Source organism: Capsicum annuum, chromosome 6 (genome assembly GCF_002878395.1).
Source record: "Capsicum annuum cultivar UCD-10X-F1 chromosome 6, UCD10Xv1.1, whole genome shotgun sequence".
NCBI classification, from domain to species: Eukaryota; Viridiplantae; Streptophyta; class Magnoliopsida; order Solanales; family Solanaceae; genus Capsicum; species Capsicum annuum.
Genome location: NC_061116.1, coordinates 2,038,046 through 2,052,184, shown reverse-complemented (window position 1 = coordinate 2,052,184; position 14,139 = coordinate 2,038,046). Strand labels below are relative to the sequence as shown.

At 35.3% G+C, this 14,139-nt stretch overlaps 2 protein-coding genes and 1 non-coding gene across 5 annotated transcripts; all 3 read right to left on the bottom strand.

Moving 5' to 3' along the window:
- Positions 1 to 120: 120 nt before the first annotated feature.
- On the bottom strand, positions 121 to 7,869 carry LOC107873674 (putative E3 ubiquitin-protein ligase XBAT35). 3 transcript variants are annotated; one of them, XM_016720608.2, is made up of 10 exons: positions 7,587 to 7,869; positions 4,944 to 5,058; positions 4,718 to 4,798; positions 3,825 to 3,913; positions 3,630 to 3,721; positions 3,007 to 3,088; positions 2,513 to 2,615; positions 2,349 to 2,434; positions 865 to 1,830; positions 121 to 395 (listed from the first exon to the last, which is right to left on the bottom strand). In XM_016720608.2, the coding sequence occupies exons 1-9, from the start codon at positions 7,686 to 7,688 to the stop codon at positions 868 to 870; spliced, it is 1,713 nt and encodes a 570-aa protein (XP_016576094.2). In that variant the 5' UTR covers positions 7,689 to 7,869; the 3' UTR covers positions 121 to 395; positions 865 to 867. The 3 variants fall into 3 exon arrangements, with proteins under 3 accessions (XP_016576094.2, XP_016576093.2, XP_047269375.1); XM_016720607.2 differs by having other exon boundaries at positions 121 to 384; positions 7,587 to 7,867; XM_047413419.1 differs by lacking the exon at positions 7,587 to 7,869 and adding an exon at positions 7,039 to 7,451 and having other exon boundaries at positions 121 to 384.
- LOC124899760 lies at positions 5,543 to 5,661 on the bottom strand. The gene has a single exon (XR_007057324.1). It is a non-coding gene; the product is annotated as a 5S ribosomal RNA (ribosomal RNA).
- A 1,881-nt stretch (positions 7,870 to 9,750) lies between the features above and the next one.
- LOC107875177 (glutaredoxin-C13) lies at positions 9,751 to 10,755 on the bottom strand. Its single transcript, XM_016721783.2, has one exon. The coding sequence runs from the start codon at positions 10,268 to 10,270 to the stop codon at positions 9,968 to 9,970; it is 303 nt and encodes a 100-aa protein (XP_016577269.1). The 5' UTR covers positions 10,271 to 10,755; the 3' UTR covers positions 9,751 to 9,967.
- Between the last annotated feature and the right edge of the window lie 3,384 nt (positions 10,756 to 14,139).

The window sequence follows — 14,139 nt, the reverse complement described above, 5'->3', positions numbered from 1 at the left end:
CTATGTGACTTTACCTAAATGATAATAAAATATGAAAATATAGAATACAAAAGACACTGATTCAGGGGCTTATCTAGGTGGGCATTACCAGATTCATGTGAATTCATGTTTTCCACCTTAGATCATATGTAGTGATGTTATATTCTTTTAAAAATATTTAAATATAGATGAATGAAGCCACGCTTGAAGTATTTTCTTAATAGTACATCCACCCTCTCAAAATCCTGCATACGCCCCTGCGCACATTCCTGTATACAAACATGAACTACATGGGTGCACCAAAAGAAAATAAGAGATCGAATACTACTACTCAATCGAGCAAAGCTCGTATACACCCCTTCAAACCATGCCTTTTGCGATCTTCTTCTAGCTCCACTCCTTCAACTGAACATGAACTAAGAAACGTTAAATCAAATGAAGATATCCGCCAATAACCTCATGGTTAATTTAGGCGCAATATATAAACATGCCCTTTAACTTGGCCTCAGATCACATCTACGACCTTCAACTTTGGGTGTGCACATGCAGACACTTAAACTTGTATGAAGTTTTAACAAGTAGACACATATGTCCTATGTGGAGTCTTACGTGACTAGTTCTTGTCCACATGACATCCTACATGTATTATGTTACATTGGACGTGTATATCTACTCGTTCAACTTTATACAAGTTTAAGTATCTACTGGTGCACACCTAAAGTTGGAGGTCATAGATGTGATTTGAGGCCAAGTTAAAGGCTTGTTTATGTATAATGCCGTTTGCAAATGATATAGAAATGACATTCGATAAGATCAGGTTGCGCCTGAGTGTAGTTTACTATGATATCTAGGCTCGATCTTCTAGGAGAACGACATGACATTTACCTCTCAAACGGAGTAGAGCTTTATAATCTGATCGATTTTTACTCGACAGATGGGGCATTCCCCTTTCTTGGATTTGATCTGGTTCAAACACTGGATGCAGCCAACCATGTGACCACAAGGTACACAGGCTCCTTCAACTGAACCTTCCCAACATATTATACACAATGCAGGTTCATGTTCATGTTCATGTTCATTTTCCTTTTGAGTCGTAACAGAAGCTGTTTTTTGATCCACATGAGGATTCAACAGGTGCAATGGGCTAAGATCTATGGCCGGATAACAAACAGTTTCTTCGTGTACAACCTCTTCTGGAAGTGGTGGAGCTGAAGGGGACGCAAAATCAAAAGCAGGATTGTTGCCTTCTCGAGTTTCAGCATTTTCAACCAGATAGACAATCGGTCTAAACTCAGATGCATTGTCTGCATTAGCCATTGATTCACGGCTAGTTACACCTGGGGATTCTGTTTTGTCCTTTGCGGTGTGTCCCCATCCTTGATAATGAACTTTATCCGAGGCATCTCTATGTCCCTGCCGAGGCTCAGGCATGCCCCATCCATTGTACTGTTCTACAGCAGGCTCGGCATTCCATCCGCTGCAGCTTAGTTCAGAAGATGTGGATTTAGGAAGCGATTGCTGCTGTCGTTGACTGGATACATCTGCGTTACTTCCCCATCCATTTTCTTGGACCTTAGTTCTGTCACCCGTCCAATTGTAGTTAGTAATTTCACATGTAGGCTCGGATCTGACAAGTGAACCCCATCCGTTGTAGGCAGAATCATCGGTGTCATCACACCAGTCATTTCCATTTTTCACACCGGAGCTTTGTCCGTGATGATGTAAAATCTTATTTTCTTTAGCAGAATGAATGGAAGAGTTGATTCCAATTGCTAATTCCATTGCTTGTGCAGCAGTTTCAGATTGTGGCACTGTGGTTCGGGTATTCTGTGGTAAGCGACGAGGCGTGACCTGAAATGCGAACATGTCAAGCCCCAGAGGTGGTTCTACTATACTATGATATATACCTTATTTGTACCCTCCGTTATACTTTGGGATCATTGAGACCGTTGTCATTAGCAAATCACCGTATAAAGTCCAGAGCAAATATGAGACGATTTGCTAACAGCAAGGGTACGGATGGTTCCAAAGTATAACAGATGGTAAAATTACGGTATTCCGTATATTAGAGGAATAAATTTGGATCTTTTCCCCTATGCGCGGGGTTCGGGGAAGGGCTGGACCACAAGGGTCTATTTTACGCAGCCTTACCCTGCATTTGTGCAAGAGGCTGTTTCCACAGCTTGAACCTGTGACCTAATGGTCACATGGCAGCAACTTTACCGGCTACTCCAAGGCTCCCCTTCAGGCATAATGCACGTGTTTCAAACACAACTTGTGTAATATCGCAAGGTACAAACTCATCCGACGAACAAACAACAGATACAGAATTGGTAAAAAAGTATGATTCAGTCTGAGTTGGTAATAACCTCAATTGCAGCAATACATGCTCTGTGCAACAACTGAAGCTGTTGTTGCTCGGAATCGCTCACTGATGTAAAGTTATATCGAGTATCTGATACGAAAGCAGCAAAATCAAAGAACTATTATAAAGTCTATTCTGTAAAGACGCGTTTCAGGAAAAGAGTATTACTACTGGTCTTGTCGAAAATTGTCAGCACAGGATCTGATCGTTGCCACCTTAGCTCCTCAACATTAGCCTTCCATAAGGCGATAACATTACGAGGCTGGGCATCCTGTTCAACGGAACATCATTTCAGTAAATTCTCCAATTTCATAGTAAGGAGAGAAGAAGTATCACGAGTCCATTGAATTGTCAACCAACTCTAACTAGTTTGGTTTTGAGCATCGTTGTTGTTGCTGCTTTATTGAAGTTTCAACCAAGCACAGAGAACCATGTATAGAGAAGAAGGATAACTCGACCACAGCATATACCGAGGAGCTGGCTCATATACGGCTTATGCTTAAACCTCACATAGATATAGTATACCTACATTTACGTCCAGTTTTCATACCTACTCCTCGCTGGCATACATCATTATCAAGAATTCTCTAAAGATGCTGCGAGCTAAACGACAGGTACCTCACAACATTGCCAGAAGAGTTTTCATAGAAGTGTTTATTTACCTGTAAGGATGAGTATATCGCCAGCTCCAATTTAAGAGGCTTCGCAGGATCAGCTATACTGCAAGGTACGACTACAACCCAACTGCATTTTATAATCATTTGTCAGCAAATATGCGAAACAGCTTACAGCAACAACAACAACTACGCTTAGGGTGTGTTTGGTATAACGGAAACTGTTTTACTGTATTTCTGGTATTTGGTAAATATGCAGGAAATATAGTCTCAAAGCATTTGTACAAGTCTGGCGAACACTATTGAGGTTGACGTGGGGGATGTGTTGGAGGGCGGAATTAGACAGTTAGTATGGAAGGTCACTTATGCAACCTATTTTCCCTATTTCCACTATGTACAACCGAACATGAGAAAATTGGAAAATATTTCCATACCAAACACAACCTTAGTCCCAAACAGGTTGAACAAGACTGCTTACATATGTCTATTTCAACAGCCTTCGGCAGAACAAAAGTTTTGAAACTTGAAACATTACAACAACAACAACAACAATTGGAGTATAGAGGTTGTTTCCGATAAGACCCCAAAACTTGTAGCATTATATACAGAAAAGAATTCAAAGCACAGACAAGGGGTACTTATAAGAAAAGACAAGTCGGAATCATACTGACATCTTCCTAGATAACAATTGAGGAGCTAAAGCTTCAAGAATTCCTCGACCATAGAACTCCCTCATCCAGCCGGAGAAAATGCAGATTTGTCTCTGCAAGTGAAAGCAATACCAGAATAAATGAATTTACGAACATACAATCCAAGTCAAGAAGGGGGAGAAAGTACAAAAATCTTGAAACTAATATCAAGTACACCTCAATAGTACGAACGACATTGCTAAAACCCTTTGCTCGAGCAACTTCAAGTGGAGTTTGGCAACCATCGTTCTTGATCAATGGATTTGCTGGTAAATTAGTTGCATAGTAAGTTAGATACATACATTAAGCGGCTGATAACTATGCAAAAATGACAATCGCTCCATCCCAATTTATGTGAAGGTATTTGATGGTTGCGTAGTTTAAGAAAGAAAAAATTGCTTTTGAAACTTATGGTCTAAAATACAACAACAACACACCCAGTGTATTCCCATATAGTGGGGTCTGGGGAGGGTAAAATGTACGCAGTCCATACCACTACCTCGGAAGAAGTAGAGAGGTTGTTTCCGATAGACCCCAGCTCAGGACAAAGAGATGGTAAACAATGTCGTAATAAAACATGAAACAAGATGAAAAAACAGAAATAAGACGCCCACAAAGTAGTACTACGCACTATCGAACCAAAAGGACACAATTCAGCCAAAATCTCCTAACTAGAAGCTCCAACCTATGTACAAAGCCCTACGACTACTAGTCAGGCTACACTAAAGCACTCCTATCTACTGGCTACAAACTCACCCACATGCACTAGTCCTCTAACCTAATTCGCATCCTCCATACCTTCCTATCTAGGGTCATGTCCTCAATAAACTCTAAAATAAACCAAATATACTTGTGTGACTATGAATCATCTCACTAAGGGTAAATCAACATTTTAAGTTAAATTGTACAAAATATAGAAAGATGTCGTTCTTCTGGGACCGACCGAAAAGGAAAGACTGTCGCATAAATTGAGACGGAGGTAGTACTAGATCATCGAGAAATGCAGTCTGGATCGATCTATAGAGCAAAGCCAGAAAGCATGTTCACTCTGCAAAGCTATAAATATGTACCTCCATAGGAAAGAAGTAACTGAACGTTATCATCCAGACCTCTCTTAGCTGCATGATGCAGTGCAGTTCCAGCACCATATCCTGAAGAAAATTAGTAATCGGAATGATGATTATCGTAATAACTAAAGCAGATTACAACAAAGTAATGAAGGTCGTGACACTTAAAGCCTACTGACTTAAAATCCAGGAGCCGCCTCTAGTGACAAGTTGGGCGAGAAAGGGATACCTGGCCGGTAAGCATTGACATTAGCACCGAGCTCAAGCAAAGTTTTTGCAACATTCAAGCCATTCGGCTTCATGCACGCTACAATCAATGGTGTCTTTCCTTCTTTGTCGGTCCACTGATTCAAAGGGGGCACACAATTACATTTAGTATATACAGATAACTCATGTAACCTCCTAAACAGCGAAGCTCTTTTATGTTCACCAAAACCGGAGTTGATGTAGAGCTAAACTTTTCAAGTAAATTGGCGCATAGAACTTGTATACTACAGACTTGCACCAGTTAAAAGATCACTTATAACACCTCCTAAAAGTTGAATTTTTTGTATATTTACCAAAAGTGTATTGCTATAGAGTTATATTCTTCCAGTAAATCGGGTACATGGGTGAATATGTATGACTACGGACTTAAAACGGCAGCTCGGTGCACTAAAGCTCCCGCTATGCGCACGGTCTGGGAAGGGCCCCACTACAAGGGTGTATTGTACGCAACCTTATCTTGCATTTCTATCATCAGAGGATGTTTCCAAAGCTTGAACCCGTGACCTCTTGGTCACGTGGCAACAACTTTACCAGTTACTCCAAGGCTCCCCTTCCAAAGGAGGGATGCAACACGAGGACTTCTCAGGGGGTCACCCATCCTAGTACTACTCTCACCCAAGCACGCTTAACTTCGGAGTTCTGATGGGATCTGGTATGTTAGTGCTGGTATGATCGTATCATCTCCGAAAAGATGTTTGTATATTCACCTAAATTTAGAACTTAGTTATTAGCACTTGAAATCGTCGTTGCAAAATTAAGAACTAGTAAAGCTGAAAGCTCCACCTATGTGCACCAGTGACAAAACTTAATGTCATATCCTAAAAGTTGAATCTTTTTCATATTCACCAAAAAGGATGTTAATAAATAGTTAAATCCAAAAATAAATAGGATCTTATTCAAGTTTAACCAAAAGGGTGTTGATAAAAAGCTCAAATTCTCAAGTAAATTGTGGTTCATAATTGAGTTTATATACTTCAAGAATTGCACCAGTGACAAAAAATACTCATGACATCTACTAAACATTGAATTTTTTTCATATTTACCAAAATGGGTGTTGATAAAAAGCTAAAATTTTCAAGATAATTGGGTACATGAGCAAACTTATGTTTTTTATTTTTATTTTTGGTTTCCAACCAGTGTCCGGTAACCATATCGGAGCCCAAATAAATCTGAATTAGCACCGGGAAGTGCCACATTAGGGGAAAAGCGCTCTCTAACAAAGGTAACTCCATACCCAGGGGAATCGAACCTGAGACCTCTGGCAAACTTATATACCTATACTTCAAGACTTGCACTATTGAAAAAAACACTCATGGTACCTTCCAAAGATTGAACATTTTTCATATTCACCAAAAAGGGTAAAAGGGCAGCCTGGAGCACTAAAGCTCCCGCTATGCGCAAGGTTCACGGAAAGGTTCTACCACAACGGTGTATTGTACGCAGCCTTACCTTGCATTTCTGCCAGAGGCTATTTTCAAGGCTTGAACCCGTGACCTCCTAGTTATATGACAAGAACTTTATCAGTTACTTCAAGGCTTCCCTTCATATTCACCAAAAAGGCTGTCAGACAACAAGTTACTTTTGTCCAGGTGCACGGAAGCTAGCCTATACACCAGGATTATCGTAAAAAAAAAAGGGCTAAATTATTCAAGAAAATTTTTATACATAGGTGACAATATATATACCTCAAGACTTGCACTATTGAAAAAATCACTAATGGTATCTTCCAATGATTAAATCTTAATTTTCATACTCACCAAAAAGGGTGTCAGACAAAAACTAATTTAGTCTAGGTACGCGAAAGCTGGCCTAAACACCGCTACCACAACAACAACGACAATATCGCCAGTGTATTCCCACAAAATGGGATCTGGGGTAAAGTGTACGCAGTCCATACCACTATCTCCTGTAAAGTAGAGAGGTTGTTTCCGATAGACCCCGGCTCAGGATAGATAACAGTATAGCAAACAAAAACAAAAAAAGCAAACAACAAAAATGGATATCACACTGCCATATGATAAAGGAAACAAAACAGGACGAAAACAACAACAACATACCTAGTGTATTCCCACAAAGTGGGATTCAGAGGTAAAGTGTACGCAGTCTATACCACTACCTCACCTCAGATGAAGTAGAAAAGTTGTTTCTGATAGACCCCCGGTTCAGAACAGATAACAGGATAACAAACAAAAATATAAAAGCAAACAATAAAAAGGGATATCACACCGCCAGAGAATAGGAAACAAGACACCACAAGGAGGCTGTTTCCGGTAGATGCCCAGCTCAGGACATATAAAGTATAGCAAGCAAAAACATAAAAGCAAGCAATAAAAAGAGATATTACACTGCCGGATAATAAAAGAAACAAGACACCCACAAGGAGGTTGTTTCCGATAGACCCCCGGCTCGGAACAGGTAACAATATAGCAAACAAAAACATAAAAGCAAATAACAAAAAGGGATGTCACACGCCAAATAATAAAGGAAACAAGACACCCACAAGTTCATACTACTGGTCTAGACACCACGATTATCGAAAAAAAACAAAAATAAAAGCTAAATTATTCAATAAATTTTTTTTACATAGGTTAAAAATTTTATATACCTCAAGACTGGCACCATTATTATGAATAGCTTTGATAGCTTCAACATTTCCTTCAATGACTTGTTGATACAGTAACTCATCTTTTGATTGTTGTTGCCCCATTAATCAATAATTGCTAAACATTTCACTTCAAATGTTAGATTTTTTTCTTATAACAAAATGTTCCGGCTAACTGACGCTCACCTCGACTAATTATATGTAAGATTTTATGTGCAATCATTTGTATACATGTGGCATAATTTGAACTCCCTGCCACTGATAAACCAAATCAAGTCTGTCCAATTGGGAATATTTGTGGATAGTAATTTTTCTCCCAATTTTTTTAATAATAATAATAATAATAATAATAATAATAATAATAATAATAATAATAATAATAATAATAATAATAATAATAATAATCTTGGTACAAAATTTAACTTGCAAAACACATAGATTAAATGGAAAAAGGTTTGAAATATACCTAAACTTTGACGAAATTTATTGTAACGTGCCTCAATTTTGCGGGGTCCTATGACCCTCTTGACTATTTATTATCATATTTCTGTGGCAGATTTTGCCCAGCTGAACTACTGCATGAACACACGTACACTGAGCATGTAAGGATTTGAAGTGATCTAGCTAGACAAATATATATCACAGAAATACGATAATAAATAGTCGAGGGGGTCATAGGACCTCGGCAAAGTTGAGGCGTGTTACAGCAAATTTCGCTAAAGTATAGGTATATTTCTGACTATTTTCCCTAAATAAAATCTTAACTTGGTTTCAACCGTCAATCATACACTTTAATTTTGAGAATGCACATGTAGATATTTCAAATCGTCTTTATCATGTTAGTTGAACGTTCCGACTTAAAAAATGATTGTGTTAGACACCTTTAAAATATATGTGTTACGTTAGCGTAGAATATCCATGAGACACAATGAGAACAAGTTGAGGAGTCAAAATATAAAGTATCCTTGAACAACTAAGTCAACCTCTAATCTTATGTTCGAGATTCAATATATACAGTGGCGGAGCCACCTTATGATTAGGGGGTTCATCCGAACTCCCTTCGATGGAAAATTATACTAGTTATATATGATTAAAATTATTTTTTATGTATATATCATTGATATTGAACTCCCTTCGGCTAGTTCATGTGCCTATTTCTTTTGATTTTGAACCCCTTAGTGAAAATTCTGGCTCCGCCATGGTATATATATATATATATATATACATATACATGTGTGTACATATACATATACACACATCACCCTCCAATAAACCTCATCTTTATCGCACTCTTGTAGCCTTCATCCGCATTGCCTCATATTTTTAGGATAATATTTTTCGCATATATACCACACATAAGAAAATAATCAGCATGGAATAATAATTTAAATTAGAGTAGAAAACCAAATTTATTTAAACCAAGTCTCAATAATGAAACGAATCCCTTCGCTCCTTTTTACTTTGTCACTTTTCATTTTTTCGATTGTCAAACAGTATGAACGTACCTAATAAGTTGTTTTAGCGTTTTTCGTTTTGTTTCTGAATAAGTAATGTTTCACATAGTCAAAAAAACATTAATGACATTATTCCAGTTTTACCCTTCTTTAGATGAAGAGAATTTTACCTAATCAAGAAACGTCTCCTTTTCACTTGTCACATTTCGTTTCTTGATTGTCAAACTGCATGAACTTCAATTTTAAAATCTACTATTTCATTATATTAATTGTAATATTTCATGATTGCTAATTAAATGACTAATTAGTATAAATTAATATCTCACAAAGTACATATATAAATTATAATCACAACTACTAGCTATTACAACATTATATTCATATACTACAAAATGACCTTGATCTACCTGACAAGTGTCAGTCGATCGAGCCACTAAAATTTATTCGTTCGTATATTATTATTATTATTATTATTATTATTATTATTATTATTATTATTATTATACCTTGTAATTTTCACCTAATTCATAAAATTTCTTAAAAGGCGAGTAATTTAACTCTTCAATTCTTGATTTATTTTATTTTAATGAGGTTGATAAGGTTTGAGAAGTTGAATTAGAGAAAATATGTAATAACAATTAAGCTGCATATATATAATATATAATATATGGTTCATGATCGCAAATTAAATGACTAATTAGTATAAATTAATATCTCACAAAGTACATATATATATAAATTATAATCATAACTACTAGCTATTACAACATTCATATACTACAAAATGGCCTTGATCTACATGACAAGTGTAAGTCGATCGAGCCATTAAAATTTATTTGTTCGTATATTTTTATTATTATACCTTGTAATTTTCACCTAATTCATAGAAAGACGAGTAATTTCTCTCTTCAATTCTCGATTTATTTTATTTTAATCAGGTAGATAAGGTTTGAGGAGTTGAATTAGGGATCCTTTAAGGTGAAGTGACATAACTTCATTTGTTGATCCAACTAATTTCCCTCCTATAAATACTGCTGGCACTGACGCATTACAACCCATTCTCATAAGAGCCTTTTCCATATCCTTTCCATCATTATCGTGATCAAGTTCATGTACGTAAGGATCAACACCGAGATCGCGAAATAATATAGTGACCGCGTAACATAAACAACACGTGCTCTTGCTAAAGATCACGACCCCGTGCTCTGATGCCATTCTTTGTACCTTATCCATTTCAGGTCGTGAAAGAATCGCCTTATGCCCTTGGAGTAACAACAATGTCTAGTAGTACAAGATGAAATTAGGGTTTTATCGCCTCTGGGTGGAATCAGACTGTTTGTACGATATAAAATTAGGGTTTTATCACCTCTGAGTGGAATCAGACTGTCTGTACGATAAAATTAGGGTTTTATCGCCTCTGGTTGGAATCAGACTGTCCCACTCTCAATTGCTATATTATGTTGGTTGCCTTGTTAAGCTTTTAGGTAGTATACACCTTCTCAAAGCTTTAGTGGCTAGAAGACAGATTGGTACGAGTTACACTTGATATTCAGGTATTTGGAAACTTATCAAAAAATAGGGTTAAATGAAGGTACGCTTTAGTATACCATCGGATCTAAGTTCAACAGAAAATGAACATCGATCCGATGGTTAATAATTTAATGCTAGAAGTGATGAAGGAAGAAGCAAATAGAAAGAAAAAAAAACTTGAGAAATATTAGGGTTAATTTTTAGTTTTTTTTAGAGGTTGCTTGGAAATGTAGGGATTTCATGGCCACACTATTTATAATACAAGGAAAAAAAAATGGAACAATCTAAAAATGAAAGTGGAATTCTCTGACTAAATTGTAAAGATTCAAAAGATGGTGTGCTTTATTTAGATGCTCCAAAAATTGGACTACAGCTCTACTAAAAAGAATTTTATTTTAATAAATAAATCAAAAAGAAGAAAGGAATTTTAATAAACAAATAAATAAATAAAAAGAAGAAGAAGAGAATTTTAATTTTTAATAAATAAAAAAACAAAAAAGTAGATACTATTTCATTCCACAAACTTTGAGCAAGTTGTAGGATAGTACATATATTCTATTTATTTAGTCATGCACTTTTTGAATAGAATCTTTTTGGTGGAAAAGTCTTATTTGAACCACCTAGAAATATATACCTATATGCACATTCCATATAGTTAGCATTTATTATTTTTTATGTAAAAAATTTAGTATCTTTGAATTATGACGAGATTTATTAAGATACACTCCATAATTTCACAAGTGTTTTATTATTTTTGAATTAAATTTTAGTATATTTTTATCAACCTTTTCAGCTGATGTGATACCTTTTGTCAACCTTTTTAGCTGACGTGACATCTTTGACGTGAGTCTCATTTTATGTAAATAAAGGTGTCATGTCAGCACAAAAAGATGACAAAAATATGTTAAAATTAAGTTCAGGGGTAATAGAATCTTTGTAAAGTTGGAGTGTATCGTAGCAACTTTGGTCATAGTTTCGAGGGATACTGAATGCTTATCTCTTATTTTTTTTTGGTACATAGTTATATATTTTTATAACAATTATCTTTTATAATAACATATTATTACACACTATTTCATTCTACTTCTTATTTGGAATTGCTATATTTGGTCTTTCGAAAATAGTCTCTCTACCTCCATGAAATAGTGATAAGATTTCACGGGGTATTTTATTATTGTTGATTAAGTTTTCCTTCAAACCGACAATTCATTATGTTGTATTATATATTCTTTATAATAACGTTTCACTATAATAACAAAAAAAAAATATCCATAAAATGAAACTGTACTATTATTATAGAAAGATTCGAGCATAACAAATAACCTGTTATTTTTCCTAAGTTAATTACTATTTCCTCCGTTCATTTTACGTGACACACTTATATTTTTAATTCATCCCCAAAAAAAACGTCACCTTACTCTAATTAAAAAACAAAGTTTACTTTATATTAAGTATGCATGTTAAAATAATTAATTAGACTAATGATTATCCATAATTAGTAATTAATTCCTTACTATAAAAAGTTCTCTAGACAACGTGGACATAAAACTAGCCGTGGAAGATTAAACTTTATTATAAAAATTTTATTCTTGAAGAATGAAGATGCATTACAATAATTATTTATTTATATACAATATAATGCATGTGTAGTCAATTTTTTGAGATTCTTTTCCAATATTCTTGGATTATATTCTTTGCTCGAATATTTAGCAAAGAATTGAAAAGTTTTTTGGTGGCTTTTATTCTTTTTCTTTGTGTCCATTTCCAACTTTAAGTTATATTCTTCACACACTAAATTTTATCAATGGTGGTACACTTGTACACAACGGAGAAGTCAGAAATTTCGTTAAGAATATTTAAAATTTAATATATATGTGAAGAAAAAGTTTAAAATATATCTAAATTTTAATGAAATTTATTGTAACATGTCCCAACTTTGCAGGGTCCTATAACCCCCTAGATTATTTTTTATCGTATTTCTGTGACATATATTTGTTAGTTGGACCACTGCATGAATACACGCATACTAAGCGTGTTAGGGTCTCAAATGATTCAGTTAATTAAATAAATGGCAGAGAAGTACAGAAAAAAACAATTTATGGGGGTCATACGACTCCCGCAAAGTTGAGGAGTGTCACAACCAATTTTGCCAAAGGTTAAATATATTTCGGACTTTTTTTCCATATACATGTATGAAAATATACTTTATTTAATTTTCTATATGTGCGGTATAATATTTTAACGAAAGTTGTTCCACTGACCACCCTTAATTGTATATGGCCGTACACGTGTACACGACAGTGAAATTAGAAATTTTGTCAAAAGTACAAAAATTAATATATATGTATGAAAATATACTTGATATAATTTTCTATATATACAATATATATTTTTAACAAATGTTGTTCAACTGATCATCCTTAATTGTATATGGCTAAGCCAATGCTTATAAATATTCTAGTAGTGTATGTGTGAGGCAAATGCAAGTTTTAGCCTAATTTGGGGGGTGTAAAATATGTATTCCTAATCTTTCATGTGAGTTAAAGGGGTTAATTGACTAATTAATTAATATATTGTCTTGCCTCGCCATATTCAGGGAGGTGACTTGGTGTATGTTATTTACTGATGATGTAGAGGTTATTGACGAAATTCGAGGATGAGTTAATGATAAGTTGGAGGTTTGGAGACAGACCATAGAGTCTAAAGGGTTTTGGTTGAGTAAGACCAAGACGGAGTACTTGGAGTATAAGTTCAGTGATTTGACGATTTTACCTGTAGTCTAAGTGTTATGAATGTGTCTTGACGTAGTTTCTTATTCGTGGTATTTTAGGGATGTTTGTGATTTTGGATAAGTAGTTCATAGTATTGCTCAGCGGATAAGTAGTTTATAATATTACATATTACACACACACACACACACACATATATATATATTATTTGATGATGTTGTAGTGCTTATTGACGAGATTCAGGGATGAGTTAATGATAAGTTGGAGGTTTGGAGACAGACTATAGAGTCTAAAGGGCTTAGGTTAAGCAAGACTAAGATGGAGTACTTAAAGTGTAAGTGAAGTGATTTAACGATTTTACCTGTAGTCTAAGTGTTATGAATGTATCTTGTAATTTCTTATTCGTAGTGTTTTGGAGATGTTTGTGGTATTGGATAAGTAGTTCATAGTATTACATATATGTGTGTGTGTATATATATATATATATATATATATATATTTCTATAATATTTGATCGATATACATTATATAACTTTCCGGTGAAAAGGTATTCAACTGACCATCCTTCAGCATACGCAACTACGCGCCATGTGATCTCTCCATCTTAGGGTGATCTAAAGATAGCAATCAAAAGAAAAATTTTCAAGAAAAAATTAGTATGTGCTGCATGAATATTTTTATGGTCAACAACAACATACTGAGTGAATTCTCATAAGTGGGGTCAATCTGCGGAGGGTAGAGTGTACGCAGACCTTACCACTACCTCATGGAGGCAAGAGAAGTTGTTTCCAAGAGACCTCGATCCAAGTGAATATTTTTATGGTCACTTTACTAAAGTGAGTT